Consider the following 17424-nt stretch of genomic DNA (forward strand, 5'->3'; position numbering starts at 1 on the left):
TAGGTACGCAGCAACAGGAAGGGAGAACCTACCACTTCACACGCAATTTCGGAAGGAATACCACCGTTTTCGTGCACTTTCCTTGATTCGTGCAAACTTGGAGGCTCCTGAGAAATCCACGTCTAACTCTCGCCTTCAACTCACTCTCGATGTCCCACTGCCCAGCCTCCTTTGACAACGAGTTTACGCTTTCCAGCATGGTCAGTATAACTTCAGCTGTATGGGTTAATGAGGTTCATCGTGGTAGTTACATTACAGTTGAATCATTTCCATATTACATGTTTTCTCCCGATCTTCCAGCCTTTCATCATCTGTCCTACAGCATCACATAACGTAATGTTCACGCTCCATTCAAACCTGTAAACACTTCAGGAAGCCAGGCTCCTGTCTATTGCTGCTCGAAAACAAACTTCAATATTATAGCCTCATTTCGTTTGCACGCGTTTAATCTCCTGCGGTGAAGTCGTCATTTTTTTGGGACGACTCAAATACATTGATACAGCTGTATCCGTCACCATGGTAAAACTGCTTCGGTTTCCTTCTCCCGCTCTCTCAGCCCATTATGGGTACCCAACCTGCAAGATGAGTCATGACGGACACTGATGAAAGCGTTAGCCACCTAAATCGAATAGCAAGCGAAGCACCCGTTCGACGACGGCCGGTAGTCATAATGAGCTGCCGTTACTCAACCAGCGGACGAGCTGCCTTAGAGCGGAAGATGCATATTACCATACCTACTCCCCAGGCGTGGACTCAATCAATGCGAGTTCCAATATTGGCAACGCTGGGCCGAGTAGCGTGCATATCACCGACTCAAGCGTTCGTTCTTTAGGGCTCAATTCAGAAAGAGACTCTGTGGCCGAAGACCAAATGTCAACTGAACCTGTCCCTGCAGAGTTCGATTCCCAGGCCTGTTTCATGCCATCTTCTCCACCTGCTACCTATCGTAGTGTACCAATCACCAGAGCAAGAGCAAGGGCAAGCGCGAAAGCAGTTGAACTAAATGCACAAAACAACTTGGCAAACTTACTTCCCAACATTGAGGCCCCGGAACCTAGAGACAAGAAGAATACACATACACATCTCCCACGATCACCTCGTCGAGACCAACCTAAAATACCGTCGCGGAGCATCAAGGGATTCGATGGCTCTGTAGAAGAGCACAGCTCTGATGGTGCAGAGAGCTCAGAGGGCTCAGCGGGCTCACCCTCCCAAAATGAATGCTCCCTGCTAGAGCCAAGTACTGATCAAGATGATTTGTATCACCTTCCTGAATCTGAGAAAAGTAGTGACGAATCAGAGGCTTCGGTGACCGCCGGTACAGTCGGTCGTCCTAAATGTAAAGGCAGGAAAAAACTTATCACAGTCACCTACTCGACAAAACAAAGGAGGAATAATCAACCCAAGAATGGAGGCGTCCCAATCGAAGCCAAAAAGTCTGATAGTCCTGTAGACAAGTCTGGTGGCCCATTGCAAGAAAATAGGGCGCAAAACCAAGCAGCAAACAGTCCGGATGGAAAATTCACACAGCAAAGTAAAACAGCCCGTGATTCTTGTCGAAACGCGAAAGTGTCGACGCAGAAGACTTCAGGCACCATACAAGATTCACCGGCTTCCACCCAAGATCTTTTATCCCCCATAACAACAAAATCAAAAGGTACCATTAACCGAAGGCCAAAAAGGCCATTCAACGCTGGTAGTCCCAACGAGCACAAGGCCAGCCCACAGGAAGTGCCGCCTTTCAGTGGCAATGTCAACATCGACAAGCAACCGATAGCGGGGCAAGAAACAACTGACTCTTCGACTTCTCCGAACGTGACAGAGTCACCAGAAAGTAAATCGACACGTACTAGTTGCCAGGGCACCAGGCGTAGTACAAGGGATGTACCTTTGCCAGGGGTAAAACAGGAGAATGGTCGCCACGGTAAAACACCTGTGGTTGGCAAAGGGAAATGCCGTGACATTGATCACAGTCAGCTCAATGGAAATCTCAACACACTGCGCGTTCCTCATATTCTTCCAGCATCAGACCAGCCTGCGAAACCGACTTATGTGGACTATGGGTTGGTTCATCCAAGAAATCGTGCACTCTATGATCTAGATTCTGGATCTACCAAACGCCCTTGTCGTTTTGAAGCTAGTAAAAGACCTACTAAGAAGTCCCAAGCCGCACTCGACAGGACAGCGCCCAGCAGCAATATCAACTCATCCATCAGGGGTCACTTGCCCAAGATGAACCTCACTCCATTACCTTACACTCATATGAGAGAAGAATTGAATGAGGCGACACCGACGGAGATTTCGGTAGCTGAGCTTTCACTTGCCAGTTTTCATGACCAAGAGCCAGAACGGAATGAGAAATTTTCGAGCGATCATACACCCGGCTACGGATTTTCTAAACCGCGACAAGTTAATCGGTCAACCGAATTTTCAAGCGCAGAAGACATACCTGAGAAAGGCGGAAGCCAACGCCGGCAAAGAGCAGGCAATCCAGAATACCTTCCTTCCATGAAAGTATGCAAGGCTGCCTCAGACAGGGAGGAATCATTACATCCAAATTCTATGACTTGGGCAAATATGTTAGCAGAAAGATCGCACAAGAAAGATTTGATTCCGGTGCCACTTGAAATACCAGGAGAAGTTGATTCTGCAAACCAAACACTACCACTTGAACGAGATTCCCACAAGCCCCGAATATCGAAGCGTGAAAGTATACTACAGAACCGGCGTGAGGCAGTTTTCGAGTCTGTGCAAGAAGTGATCACTGTGAGTGAGTGAAGACCTCTTGATTTAACTTTGATGACTCATTAATCACAGGCCATGCTTCTACGTATGCAATCCAAGGAGTCTACTGTAAATGAAATTATGGAGAATTATCGGCGCAATGGGCAACAGTTAGCTGATGCCTTGCTGAATCGCCAAGCTATTGAAATCAGCGACGTTATCCATGCATTTGATAAGAAGTGCTGCCGGCTTAGTGAAATGTTTCGTGGAGGCGCTCGCCTCGCAAGAACGATCCGCAAAAAGGTAGCGAACGAAGACGATCATTACTATAGAACCTGGAATCAAAGGAGCAAGGAGCTTGATGAAGAGATAAGGGTGACTTGGGAAGCAGTTAGATCTCTTTAAGCAACTTTTGTTCAGCGGGGAGGGGAAAGCTACGCGAAGCTCTCAGGTTGTTGCTAATGTGCTACAAAAAGGAAATATTTTGGTGTGCTATTAGGGTTAGGGAATCTGATTTCTGAGCTGCAAAAACCATTTGCTTCCCTTACTCATGTTTATAGCTTGGGAGTGAAAGCCCGGTTTGCAGAAGGACTAACTAATCGTTTACATGTATAAGTTGCTGCCTGGCAGGTATCAAGAAACTTCGAATACTAGGTAGGCGACATGGCGAGAAGATATATGCGCGATGTGAATTAACAAAAGCTTACCTAATATAGTGCCAATACTACCCAAGTTACTATTACCGGTAGACTTCCGCATCAATATCCCACTGTAGTGCCTGACGTCAACAACCGACCCCCTATGGTTTTTATAGTAGAGGGGAAGAAGGATGTTTCTAAAATCCACCCAGAGATGAACAGATGTCGTAAGCATTCCGAACAAAGCATATCTATTACCTATTTGTATTGCCAAGAAAAACAGTGAAATGGCGACATCAGCACGTTACTTCAACAATCCGACAACACCATTGAAGAAAGTTGATGCTCACAGTGAGCTCATTGCCAGCCTCAGAAGAATCGTTAAGTTGCACCCACCTATTCATACTTGCTCAACAAGCTGGTCTTTTAGCGGTCTCTATTCTGGCCCCACGTCAATTGCATTCTTATTCTATAGATTATCTGGTGTTTATCCGAATTTCGAATATGAACATCAGTCTCTCCTCGAATGGGCTGAAGCTTACCTTCAGCTCGGAGCACGAACACAAAAACGGACACCTACGCCAGGTCACTGTGGCGTTGGCAATGAGACGTTGGCTCATCTTGCCTTGAAATCGATACTTTCAGAAGATGCCACTCTCGTAAGAGAGTTGTGTTCGTACGCGGAAGCAATCAACTCGTCAACAGAAGATGGATCCAATGAATGGCTTTATGGTCGTGCTGGGTACCTATATCTCATGAGGCTTTGTCATGAAGTCTTCTCCGAGGTACATCACCCCGGGACTGCAGCACTCTTGCAGCGGACAATTGAAAGCACTGCCAACCGAATACTTAAAACCCCCCCACCGTGGGTTTGGCATGGAAAACACTACATAGGCGCAGCTCATGGATCGATTAGTATTATCACACAAGTTGTTTTATCAATACCGTCTATGGCTCGTCAGCTTCAACCGCTGCTAGTGGAATTGCTAGATTCCCAATTTCCAAGCGGAAATTTTCCTTCATCGCTCCCAGCTGGCTCGGACCGACTTGTACAATTCTGCCATGGTGGGCCAGGAATTGTGATATCGCTGCGCACGCTTTTGCCTTTCTTCCCTGAAGTGTCGGAGAGAATCGACCGGGCAATCAGGGCTGCTCAAGTCAATATTTGGGAGAAAGGCTTGCTCACTAAGGAACCTTGCATATGTCACGGGATTGCTGGAAATTCTCTCGCACTTGACAAAGATGATCAATATCTTCATTTCCTCTCTTTCATGGATAGCGAGAGGATCCAGAGGCTGTTGCAAGACTCGTCCCGTGACAATAGTACGGTAGGTCTATACACAGGCGAATCTGGGCGCGCTTGGTGTTGGGCTGTCGCACATAAGGGTCTTCCAAGGACTTGTATAGGATATAACGATATATAGTTTTCTTTTTTCCTATGTTTCTCCCCCCTTGAGCGGATAGACGCTAATCCTGTCCACACCTGGCCTCTAATGGGGTAGCAAAATCTCGAATTCCCGTACGAAGGACCTGATAGCAGGCTATATCGCTCAGTAAGCTGATAAGTTTTGTAATGAGCCTTTGTGGGTGATAGCACAAAAGTTACGATGTAGGCATGGTGGCTCTTTTTTGTTTCCCAATTGATTTCGAGTTTCAGACTGAATTTTCTGTAAGGCCATCTGTAGCACAGAAATGCTTATACACCTTGAGAATCAGAAGACATTAACCTGCGCTATGAATTAGCTGGGTTACTACTCATCTGGGACTCGGTCGTCAATCACTTGGAATTTGACGTACGCCGAAGCCGCTCTGACAATGTAGTTGCACTACTCAGTAACATCAAACTCGTCAATGACACTGGCTGGCTTGACAAACTTGCCTAGTGGCCTATAAGTCAAATTATCCATACCAAAACCCTTCGGTCCACCAATCTCAATACCCTTCTCCGACGTCCAGTGATCACTGGCTGTGATCCCTAACACTATGACTAGAAGTCCGTATCTATATTCTGGGGTCCCTATTGCCTCGCCATTGTGTGCATCAATGACCGTGATGAGGTCTGGTACGAGACCGAGGACATATTCATCTTTGTCATATGTCTTCCCACCAACTGTTGATCTTGACACCTTGACTGCGGCGATATTTTCGTTCTTGAAAGGTATTTTTAGGAAGCCTTGGAACCGAGAATTTGACGAATTCCGGCCTTCATCGGCCACATCTGCACCCTCTATCATTACTTCCCCATAGACATGACCTGTTCGTAAAGTCCGGGTTACGCCGACGATCTTGCCCTTCCACAGCACCTTTCCACCCTCAGAACCACCACACTCTGCGAGAATAGTTTCAGCAACATGGTCTATTTGGTTCGAGCGCCGGGCCCTCACAACGGCCCGTCCGATACGCCATGACTGTGAGATAGTATTCTCCACCACCCAGCGTTTACATTCCTCTCCGGAAATAGGGGCGTCTGCTGTGCCCACTGCGAGCGCAATAATTTATTAGTCGAAATCTACAGATCAACAACAGAGTCCAAAATACAATAGATAAGGACACTAAGCAAGCAGGCGAGAGAATATTGGTACAAACCTTGTGAGCCCATTTCACTTAGAGCTGCGCGACATATGCGCTCGACGTGAAAATCACTCGTCGCGCTAGGAATTACAATGACATTGCCATTCCCATCTGCCATCGCAACGGGGGCAAATATTGGTGAGCGTTCTCCAAACACAACTGGGGTCGTCTGCCACTTGGTTGGATACGCGCGACCCATCCAGTCGCCATCGATAGCGGGTATATCTAGGTTAGAGCTAGCACCGAGAAGCATGCTCTGCAAGCCGTTGTGCCCTCCTATCTCAACGGCGATCATGCTGTGCTCGAGTCAGTAACAAACAGACGAAGTATAAATTCGGCTCATGCTTCGGAACCATGCTGGAGCAACGAGAACCGAAGCCTGCCCAAGAGGCGATAACATAACTCTAGGGGACTGACTGTGACGCACGCTTCCCACAGGCCCTGAATAACGCCTCCTGTGCTTGCACCATCTCATCGCCTGCGAGCTTCTCAATCCCGACTGTTGGTGACCCGGCGGCGCCACCACACCCGACCACTGCATCGTCTATTGCACACGCTGGAGTTAGTGATTGATAGATAGGAAAAACATTTAATTCATGTTTCGGGAGCATGCAGAAGCAATGAGACCGGAAACCTGCCCAAAGGGGGGATATAAATGACTCTAGAGAACTAACCGGGTAAGTCGGCGGGACAGATGACACGAATCACCTCTCCCCGGCGCAACATCTCGCGGATATGAAGCATGGCAGAATGGGGGCTTCCACCACCGCCTGTCCCAAGAATATAGCACCCGATAGAGATCCAGTACAAGTCTGTCTCGTTGATGTACCAGGTGCGATTTCGGACAGTTGGCTTATAGCTGTTGATATCTACATCCTCCATAACCTTTTCCCGAGTTGTTGAAATTTTGCCAGAGACGTCATTGAAACTGTCGAATCTGACTATTTCAAGGTCTTCTTGTGGTGTGTCGTCAATCGTGGCATCTGGTAGGTCCGTTCGCGAGTAGTCGAAATTGCCAGCCGCTCGAACGATGAACCGCGATTTGTTAGAAATGTACTGGTGATTATCACATTAGAAGCTCTGATTTATGAATATGTATATAGCTGCAAAGCCAAGGATGTAAACTCACAGGCAGAGGGAATGTATCCATTTCGACAATCTTGGCAGTCGATTTCGAGGCGCCTATCACGACGGCTTTCATGATAGCATCCTTGCAAATCTCTTCGAGCAACTCACTCGTTGATTTAGACTCTGTTGATACCACCGTATCAAGTACGACGCCCACCCTTGTAATAGCGGCCCCAATTGCATTGGCAACGCCTGACCACTTCGGCTTAAGAACTCTGCTTGCCCCTTTCAGTTGATCCGGCGCGATGACGGCGCCACCAACAAGGAGGACAGTCAGGTTGTCAGGAGACGTCTTCATCGTATCGATTAGTTTCTCTAACCTGTGTTTTATTACAGATTTGAACTTCTTGAGGCCCTCGGCGTTGATTGCCCCCTTCGCTAGCTCTCTCTTACCGATCTCTAGATTTTTATCTGATAATACAGCGCAGTCAGTAGCAGTTAAAATAGTCCCACCGAATACGAGAGCGTCCTTCGTGATGTTGTAGCCGACACTATCGGGCCCAATTGTGCATGCCTCGCCGTCTCGGATGATTGATCCACCACCTACACCAATACTCTTTACATCGGGACACTTCAACCACTGGAATCAGTAATTACTCTTTCAGGTAAAAAGTTTCGGAAGTTCTGCATACTCGTGAGACACACTTGTGCCTTTGATAGGCAACTATACCCCCCGGGAGTAACTAGAACAGGAAGAAAATGACTCCAGTGGTTGCATACTGAAAAATTCATCCGGATGCCCCCCAGGTCGCTGTATGCAGCCTGCTGTCGCGGAAATCCGGTAGCAAGCAACAAACCGACATCGGTGGTCGTGCCACCGATGTCGACTACCATAACCTCTTCATCGACTTCGTCTTTCACTAGATACGCGGCTCCACGCATGCTGTTTGTTGGACCGCTAGAGAAGGCCCGGATTGGGAGCTTGGCTGCCATCTTCCCTGACAATATCGTGCCATCGTTCTGTGCGATGAACACGGGGCACTGGAGGCCCAACCGTCTATTCAAACCTCAACAGTTAATAATTGCGTCTGAAGGTAAACAAGAACGAGGCTTTCGAATGCTCAATACCACAGCAAATAGAGATGAGAAACGGGAAATGCTCAAGTGCACTGACTTGATGGGTTCCTGAAACGAGCGAATGGTTTTCCGTGCAAAGGCGAGTATTGACGCATTGAGAATAGCAGCATTTTCGCGCTCAAGAAAACCCAGATTGGCGACCTCTTTCGAGCAAACAACGTCGCACCCTGGGATTTCAGCCTTCACGAGCTCTGCTGCGCGTTCTTCCTGTCGCTCTACCGTATCAATAGGGCTGAAGATACCGTTAACGACGATACTCTTGATGCCTTTCTCACGAATCATTCGACACTCATTTCTGATCTGTATCTCATCAATATCTGAGATGAGGTGTCCGTCGACCTCCAGCCCACCCTTGAGCAAGGCATAGTGCCCGAGAACCATGCCGCGCAAATCCGCGGGCCAGTCAACACACGGTAACGCGTGTTGTGAAAAAGGGCCACATAGACGGAGGACGGCGACCTTGGACAGGCGAGCCGCGTCACGCTCGACGACGGCATTCACAAAATGTGTTGTGCCGATCGTGATGCTTGCTATCGTGTTCGGATCCACGTCGGCGTTCTTGAGCATGGCCACGATGGCATCATTAATGCCGACACTGGGATTTGGCGTCGTTGGCGCCTTGTGCCAGGCAATGATTCCCTTATCAGGCTCCGTGGCTCGCAAGGGGTCGAGGATCACGCCGTCTGTGTTTGTACCACCAACGTCAACTCCAATGCGGAGGGGTTTATTTTTTGGGACTGAGCCCATCCTGAATTGCTATTTTTCTTACAATAGTCCTATGACAATTGAAGACAGTTTTATAACAAAGGCTAGAATCAGGGCTTGGAAATGAAGCTGTTTAGAACACGATAATCTGCTAGCGCTGCTGAGCTACTAGTTTCCTTCCTGACACTGATGGCTGGATAGGATACTAAATATTGCTGCGGCCTTTGTTTCGGCTTCTGCTGGTCTCCATAGCCTGTGATATCCCTTGTCTAACTAAGTCTGTATAACCTCTTAAACATGAAGTTGCATGTTCTGCCGTACGCGCATGTAGCAGAGTTTTATCTTCTAAGGGTCGTAGATGAGTGACTTTTGAACATTCTACCCGATCCGCGATATTCGTGCTGCTATAGGATTGGAATATCCAGTAAAGCTACTTACGTAGTACGTGCTTATTCTCCTCGTTGGTGCGGGGATATCGAGAACTATCAAGTCAGGTTTCTTGGTGCTTGCACGTCTCGTGATTGATATGCTAGGGACGGTGGAGTAAATATGCAGTGCTGGAGGGGACTTGGCATGTTCCCATCAGGATAACTACTCGATTACGTTGGAGATGGCAAGGAGCTATCGCCAACTTGACTGCGCTCAAAAAGATTATTCAAAAGCGTTGCCGTTTCCCATCTTGATCGACTAGGGGTTTTAACTACGAAGGTGGGTATTGAAAAAGAAGTATCAAATGGGTCGCCTAAACATCAATACGGCGAGTTCAGCAGGGGAATCATATTGCTGCTTGTCAGAAATCCGAAGTGTTGAATCACGTAATTCTTCAAGTTGCTTTTAAAGATAACGACGTTCTTAGCAAAATAATCGGGGCTGCTACAGCATAGCGCCGTTACCTAGGTACATATTTAACAGGCGGCATACTACCTAATCGACCTACTAACAAATACTATCATAACACCGTATGTTCAAGCTGCATGGGACACGTATAAGGCGTATCCGGCAATCCCGGAATGGTGGGAAATTGGCCGCATATTTGGGGCCTCAGCAAGCATGGCCAGGTTACCGCAGAACCATCAGATGTGCTTGACAACCTGAAATACCTACCATACGCATCTGTGTAGTGTACCGTCTTGTCCTCCTGACACATAGCTAACCTCAGTACTAGTCTACCTTAGGTAGCAAATACGGTCCCTATATGTAGAGCTTCCACACAACAGAATTGCATTCAAGTAGACTGACGTATGGGTAACGAACAGGCGGGATTACCAATGAACACCTGGGCAGGCAATCTGCGCCCGCCGAGCCAGAGAATCCCATGACACCTACAGTAAAGTAGGTACCGAGGAAATGGATTTATGACATGCCAAGAGGGCTGACGCGTGCCGGTGCCGTACTGTACCAGTTTTAAATACGAAGCCCTAGAGAATCTGAGCTGCGCTGGGTGACATACATACCTAGTAGTACTCGTAAATCACACCAGCAGCACACTAGCACATCCAACTTGCCTCATTGGGAGAACGAATGATATACCTAGGGTACCTACTTATATAGGTATCTATGTGCATACAGTAGTACTTAAATAGTACCTGTACAGAGTGGGTCCAATAAAACACCACACACATGCCATTTAGGCCCTTTTCCCACCAAAACTCTACATATTTAAACAGGTCTACAATAGCTAATAAAAATAAGAAAAATATATAAAGTAAATAGAATTATTTAAAAATGCTTAAATTATATTATATATAAATTTTTATAAAATTTTTATTTAAAATAAATATTTTATTTATCTTTAAAGTTTAATAACTTATAGTTATTATATATATAACTAGTTATATTTTATCTATTTATTTTAATACCTTATATAGTTATATAGAAAAATTAAAAAAATATAAGATTGAAATATGCTATTCTCCAGAATACCTTCTATTCAATTTCCAACTTTTAGAATTATCTTGTATGATCTGGCTGTATGGCTAGCGCTGGAAGTTGTAGAGTTTTGGTGGAAAATGGCATGTGTGTGGTGTTTTGCTGGACCCACTCTGCCTGTAGGTAGGTACGTAGTAAACTCAGCAAGTGGAAAGTTACACACCTAGGTAGGGGAAGTAAGTACGCAGTACCTGCCCAGTCCCTGGAAAATCTGATTTTGGTAGCGTGCTCCAGCTAGCTAACCGTGCCTAGTAGGTACAGTACATAGTACATACAGTAGGTACATACAGTACAATACCTTAGCTAAGTGTTTAGTGCACATCATCATCCACCAGTCACGCTCCGTCCTTGTAAAACCTTCTCTCCTTCCCTTCTATTTCCATTTTCCCACGAGGCGATCCATCTCCACACCATCTGCAGTTCCGGGCCGTCCAGTTCCCTCCTCTCAACCACGCTCGTTTAACAACACATTTACTTTACCTCGCCGGCTACCGCATCGAACTGTACTGCACAGCGCTGCACCGCATTGCACCGCACCGCACCGCACCGCATCGCATCGCCGCGGCTGTGCTGCTGCATTGACAAGACGACGAAGAAAAGAAATAGGGGAACGCCTCCTTGCTGCTGGTTACCTAAACACCAAAACTCTTTCAATTCCTTACCTGCTTCTTGGCCGTACCATCGAGTTCGCTCGCACTGACAACCAGTCGACCTACCGATCAACTCGCGACACCTACCGGTATTCAATCGACTGTTATCCCATACCAATTCCTGTCCCATCCGCGAATCGAAGCAGACAGTCGGCGCCTATCTTCAACCAACGTGTGACCAACGCCGCTGACTAAGAGGACACCATCGGTTTTTGTTGTGCAGGATCATAGCATACCATCTTTTTGCCTCAAATCTTATCCAACCTTTCAAATTTAGAAACTATCTATTGCCCGAATTGGCCTCGTAATTTTCTTACCCCTTCCTTCACGTTAAATCCATCATGTGTATGTTGTTCCTTCCTTCAAGGCAAAAGCTCTCTCACGTGGAGGCAGTAATTGTTAACATCGTGTGCTTTAGCGACACCTTCTACTACGATAGTTCCCTTTGCGTCGCTGCCCTCATGTGCGGTGAATTGTGGCGCGCTCTACGATGCCAACGGCGCCTGCGTGCCTCCTGTTAACACCGCAACCGATGAAAGTAGCTGGGACTCGTGTTTCTGTGCTTATGACACCCTTCAGCCCTTGAAATCAGGAGCTAATGACGTCTGCAATGGTGCCTGTGCTGCCGATGCGCAGGGATTATCATCAATTCAGAGCTGGTTCACAAGTCTTTGCAACAACCAAGTAGCTACTACAGGTACTACTTCAGCGACAAGTTCGAGCACCGCTGGTAGCGGCAATTCCGGGAAAGGTAGCCAGGGCGGCGGTGGCAACTGGTGAGTTAATGGTTCCAAAGGTTTTTCGTTTCGCGTCTAATCACTGAAACTAGGGCCTCAACTCATGTCAACTGGATAGTTTTTATTGTTGTGGTTGTAGTAGCCATTGTTGGCATCTGGACCGGAGCTTGTATCTGGCGTCGCAAGTACCTGAAGAAGAAAGATCGATTATACGAGCTTGGAAAGGGCCTACCTAGCACCGTTGCTGTCAATACTCAGGGAAATCTTGTTGGCGCTCGGGAAAGCACAATCTCAAATGGGCCAGGCGTGTTCATGTCTGGATCTGGCGGTGCGGGCAGAAGGTCATAACCCGCCATCGTTGTGTGAGATATGTTTTATTTGGCCGGAATCTGTTCGGTGTCTGATGTTATTTGACTGATTTTTTATGGAGGGCGTCATCATTCTATTCTCCTTTCGAGATGAATATCAACGGCGTTCTGGTCTGCTAGGTCGGCAATCAATGAGGTATCATGTCCGAACATCATCCTCTTGCCTTTTCGGATGAAATGGGTGTTTTCTTTTTGGATATCCAACAGTTGTCAACAATGCGAAATGCACATTATTGGCCCAATGGATTTCTTGGCTCTTACCGGCTTTTAGTGGGATATAGGTGCATGGGAATTTTGGGGCATATTCATATGTGCTCTTGAGCTAAATGGAGACGAGTGGGCTGATCTTATAAGCTAGGTTATCGTCGTCAGTTCACCAGAAATAAGGAATGTTTCCTATGAAGTATCGCAAAGGTTAATAAGTCCCACTGCATATCATCATGTGGATTCACAAGGCTCATCGGACCCGTTAGACAGCAGTGGTTGTTATCAGGCTCCAGGGATGATTATGTCTCGTGGCCAGCCATAACATAACAAAGGATATAATAACTTGGTATTGCCATCTGTGTTTGATAATTGTCAGAATAGTGTACTTGCGAGCACTGAAGGCGGACGGCAACGCGCGTGGTGACATAACACTTAGAAGGCATTTTTGAGTATGCTCTATCTCAAAGCCCTGGATGGGACGATAAAAGAGGTTTGGGATGGACAAGAATGAGGCGCCATCGATGCCCCCGCTTGTAGTTGTAACCTAGACGACGGGATAGGCAGTTCTACCAATGTATGCTTATGTATGTCACGGGGTTGCATATACGAGGCCGGACAAGAATGGTTTCAGTTGGCTGGGTAGCGAAGTGAGTCTATCAAATCGAGGCGCGTTATATGATTCAAGTCATTATGGTGCTGCTTTCTAATTGAATGATTCATTGACCGTCGAGTTGCCTATCACGATACTTCCGTTTTTGACCATGACTAGCTGGGTTCGTTTGTCCTCTTCGCTCCTGGATATTTAGCAATGTCAACGCAGGGGAGAAGCATCTGATTTGCGCTGACCTGTCTTTGGAAGTTAAGGATGGGACGGGCGCTGCCTGTGCGCGTAGTTCTAGCATGCGTTGGTAGGTATCTGGCGGGCACTCGCCTCCTACCTATGTAGCGGATGAATGGTTTGATTGAGGGTTATTTCATATGGAATGTCGTTTCGTCGGATGCCTGGTTAGACACCTAACCTACCTACCTACCTACCTACCTACATACCGTGGGCATCTATCTACCTGGATACAACCCCCCAGGAATTATTCCTCTTTGGCTAAGTAGCTCCGCACCAAGTTTCACACAAGTGGTGTAAGGTATTCTCGAAATCCACATACACAGTAGGCCTTATTGGAAAAAGGCCTGTATGCACGCATGGTTGTCTGGGGCAGTACAAGCCTTGGTGTGATTTCCAGCGAGTTGTGGTGGAGTAGCCGTTTGAGATCAGTGGTCCTCTCATATCTCGGGATGTGGCGCAGGGATGACGCTACCTGGTAGTTTGTGTTTTATATGCCACCAATGTAGAGTACCGTACATAATTGACAAAGGCATCGCAGTAAGTAGGTATTCTAATCTACTATGTACTGTGTATATCTATGGGCATAAAGATATTTATACTCGCCAACCTGTATTTTAAGAATCTAGTCTAGAAAATAAGGGGGCATGCGAGCATGTTTTAAATTTGTAGCTGTTACCCATTTGACATTCATTGTGGTCTGCTCCTGACTCTAACGCTAGAGTGTAAATTGGGTAGCTGTTTCATGAAATCTGTTCATAATCTGGTAGTTCAGGCGATAGGGGTAGTTTCTGTAGGCTCGGCCTTACAGAGAGAGGAGCACACTCTTCGTTTGCGACCAATCCTCGAGGCCAGCAGCGCCGTTCTCATAACCTTGGCCGCTCTCTGTGATAAGTCAGTAAGGATCGAGTAAACTTGGTAAAAACCGAAAGGGTTGGAGCTAATAAGGGAGGGAAACGAACGTTTCCAGCCGCCAAATGGGCGAGCTTTGTCGTATGCCATAGCCGAGTTGACGGCCACCATCCCCGCTTGCAGGTTCTTGGTAAGTCGGAGCGCCCTGCCTAGATCTTTCGTGTGAACATAAGCCGCTAAACCGTACTCTGTGTCGTTGGCCATGTCTAGAACTTCTTGCTCGTCTTTAAATGTGACGATAGTCAGAACGGGCCCGAAGACCTCTTCCCTGAGTACCTTGGCTGACTTGGAGGGATTGATGAAAATGGTAGGCTGCACATAGCATCCCGTTTCCCCCACCGCCTCGCCACCGGTTAACAGTGTTGCCTCTTTCTTTCCCTCCTCAATGAATTTCATGACCACATCCTTTTGACGGTGGTTGAATAGCGGGGAAGTCATTGTTGTAGGGTTGAGTGGATCAGCGCCTAGAGCTGTTCCCATATACTCGACGATGCCTTTCATCCGCACGATCATTTCCTGGGCAACATCTTCGTGAACATACATGCGGGTGCCTAAGAGGCATCCCTGGCCGTTCAATGCTAAAAATGATGCTGACATTTTCGACGCCTTCTCGAGATCGGCGTCCTGGAATATAATTACCGGCGACTTTCCACCTAGCTCTAGTGTGACGTTCTTCAAGTTTGACTGGGCGGCTGCTTGCTGCACAAGCTTACCAACTTGAATGCTTCCCGTGAAGCTGATCATTCGAATCTTCATGTGGGAGGCTAACGCACTTCCAGATTCCGCGCCACCTGTTAAGACATTTATCACGCCGTCCGGAAAGCCAGCTTCTTTTGTTAAGCTAGCGATGAAGAGTGTGGACAGGGGATTCTGTTCGCTGGCCTTCAAAACTATTGCATTACCGGCTGCGACAGCAGGCGCCACTTTCATGGCGAATGTGAGAAGGGGCTCATTGAAAGGCGTAAGACCAGCGACTACACCAAACGGTTGTTTGATCACGTACTAGCCTGGTTAGTAATGCACAAAAAGAGGTGTTGAATTATGGACAGCCCATACCTCCAGTGTGCCGTCGTCATGTGGCGTTTGAACCTGACCGTGGAATTGCTGGATTATGTTACCGTAATCTAAGAAATAGTACATCAGCCAGGTAACTCCCCTCTATATGACATAGAAGAACACACTCACAAGTGAAGAGCTCCGCTACCTCGTTGATACCAAAGCCACCTATCCTTGGATCCTTTCCTATCAATACGGCTTCTAACCAGGCGAGCTGAGCTGAACTTTCACGGACCAAGCTAGCAAACTTGACCATGATATCTCTTTTCTGAGTCTAAGGTTTAGATCCCGCTTGTCAGTATCTGCCAGCATCCTACGAAACTATTGACGGAAAACTCCATACGTTGGGTATCTTGCCCCAAGCTGCGAGGCCGCTTTCCGCTGCAGCCACAGCCGTATCAACATCCTCAATAGAGGCCCACTGAAGATCTGATGCGCACACGCGTCAATTATATACGTGCGTTCCGCAGAAGCTGAGGTCGACATGAGGTTACGTTGTCAGGTCGAGCGACTTACCTGAGGTCAAGACTTCATCGTTGACAGATGAACGTAGCTCATGTTTCTCAGTGTTCTTGCAATCAATGTATTTTCCGCCGATGAAAGCCTGTGTGGGGATAGGGTATTTGGAGAAGTCGAGCGTAACAACACCAACCATGATGACTATGGCCTGACCTAGCAAAGAGAGGTGAGTGGGAATGATACAGAATCAGGTTAACAGCGCAATGGGGTAACCGGTCAAAACGCACTTTACCAGAGGAACTTGTGTATAGACTTGGGAATCCACCTCTATTAAAGCATGGGTTTTCAAGATGTGCGCCTGTGGTGCTTGGCTCCAACTTCTCCTCATCCGTCCAGCAGCCATTCCTCAGTCTAGTGGCCGTATAACGGCTACACTACACGAGGGGATGCATGCCGAGCGGGTTCGCCATGCGCGCTGCCGGGTAACTTACCTAGTAAAGATGACGGGACTCGGGAGTGTCAATATTGGACTCCGAATTACAGATGTATGTATGCCGGTCTAACTGTTATTGGGAGCTGGCCTGGGCAAAACAATGACTGTAGGTGCCGCTAATTCTAAACACAAGAAACATTCAAGAACAGCGAATCGCTAATATGGTCTGTACAAGCACGATAATGCGCCTCTTTGCAAAGAAACGGAAATGAGCAGGAATCGAGGTTATATATTGTCTTTCATGTTGGCATTTCTACAGACAATTCTGAATTGGTTATCCTTTCTAGCTGAGAGAATATACTACCTAGGTAGATCTCTCATATACCTTATACATTAATACCGACCACACGTATAGGTAAACTAACCTAGTAGGCACTTATCCATTGAGGGGTTGATTGACTTATTGTAATGTACAGTACGTCGCGGGTTATCTATCACTTTAGCTTCCATTTCAACTCCGCATACCTGCCAAGGCACTATTTTAATCCCTACAACCAATTAGAGCAGCTAAAATAATAGTTACTTCCATTCTTATACTAATTTTACCCGTGCCAGATGTAACTATAACTATTATTGTTATAAAGTGCTACATTATACTCTTTATAGTTAAATATTATTTAACTCCTTTTTTTAATATTAATATTATTATTTATTTTACTTAAAATAATACGTTTTTAACTATTAATTAAAAAGCCCTTATAAGCTTTATAATTGTCTTTTTACTTTTAATTAATTAATTTATAGCTTAAAGGTTTATTTTTAAAGCTATTTTTACTTAAAAAGCTATATTTTTTAACTTATAATTAATAGCTATATTTTTTAAATATAGCTTTAATAATAGCTTTTAAACTATAAATTAAACCTATTTTTATAATAAAAAGGTATTATAAAGTATTAATTAAAGAATAAATTAAAGAAATATACACTTTTTA

General features: G+C 46.4%; 5 protein-coding genes across 5 annotated transcripts; 3 read left to right on the top strand and 2 right to left on the bottom strand.

The window, feature by feature from the left end:
- Nucleotides 1-870: 870 nt before the first annotated feature.
- F5B22DRAFT_651637 (uncharacterized protein) lies at nucleotides 871-3129 on the top strand (the record flags this gene model as incomplete). Its single annotated transcript, XM_047979498.1, has 2 exons — nucleotides 871-2766; nucleotides 2818-3129. 2 exons carry the CDS (start codon nucleotides 871-873, stop codon nucleotides 3127-3129), a joined length of 2208 nt encoding a protein of 735 aa, XP_047825810.1.
- Nucleotides 3130-3354: 225 nt separating this feature from the next.
- On the top strand, nucleotides 3355-4987 carry F5B22DRAFT_520589 (uncharacterized protein). Its single transcript, XM_047972625.1, has 2 exons — nucleotides 3355-3378; nucleotides 3441-4987. The coding sequence occupies exon 2, from the start codon at nucleotides 3650-3652 to the stop codon at nucleotides 4784-4786; it is 1137 nt and encodes a 378-aa protein (XP_047825811.1). The 5' UTR covers nucleotides 3355-3378; nucleotides 3441-3649; the 3' UTR covers nucleotides 4787-4987.
- A 201-nt stretch (nucleotides 4988-5188) lies between these two features.
- F5B22DRAFT_651639 (uncharacterized protein) lies at nucleotides 5189-8885 on the bottom strand (the record flags this gene model as incomplete). The annotated part of the gene is made up of 7 exons (XM_047979499.1): nucleotides 5189-5841; nucleotides 5949-6229; nucleotides 6351-6477; nucleotides 6608-6989; nucleotides 7063-7632; nucleotides 7782-8058; nucleotides 8176-8885. 7 exons carry the CDS (start codon nucleotides 8883-8885, stop codon nucleotides 5189-5191), a joined length of 3000 nt encoding a protein of 999 aa, XP_047825812.1.
- Nucleotides 8886-11658: 2773 nt separating this feature from the next.
- On the top strand, nucleotides 11659-12786 carry F5B22DRAFT_520643 (uncharacterized protein). The gene is made up of 4 exons (XM_047972626.1): nucleotides 11659-11767; nucleotides 11841-12198; nucleotides 12252-12521; nucleotides 12590-12786. Exons 1-3 carry the CDS (start codon nucleotides 11764-11766, stop codon nucleotides 12505-12507), a joined length of 618 nt encoding a protein of 205 aa, XP_047825813.1. The 5' UTR covers nucleotides 11659-11763; the 3' UTR covers nucleotides 12508-12521; nucleotides 12590-12786.
- Nucleotides 12787-13690: 904 nt separating this feature from the next.
- F5B22DRAFT_627505 (aldehyde dehydrogenase domain-containing protein) lies at nucleotides 13691-16751 on the bottom strand. Its single transcript, XM_047976331.1, has 6 exons — nucleotides 16057-16751; nucleotides 15884-15969; nucleotides 15670-15814; nucleotides 15541-15608; nucleotides 14535-15486; nucleotides 13691-14457 (listed from the first exon to the last, which is right to left on the bottom strand). Exons 1-6 carry the CDS (start codon nucleotides 16193-16195, stop codon nucleotides 14378-14380), a joined length of 1470 nt encoding a protein of 489 aa, XP_047825814.1. The 5' UTR covers nucleotides 16196-16751; the 3' UTR covers nucleotides 13691-14377.
- Nucleotides 16752-17424: the final 673 nt, after the last annotated feature.

Source organism: Xylaria bambusicola (assembly GCF_022495145.1).
Source record: "Xylaria bambusicola strain CBS 139988 unplaced genomic scaffold F5B22scaffold_71, whole genome shotgun sequence".
NCBI classification, from domain to species: Eukaryota; Fungi; Ascomycota; class Sordariomycetes; order Xylariales; family Xylariaceae; genus Xylaria; species Xylaria bambusicola.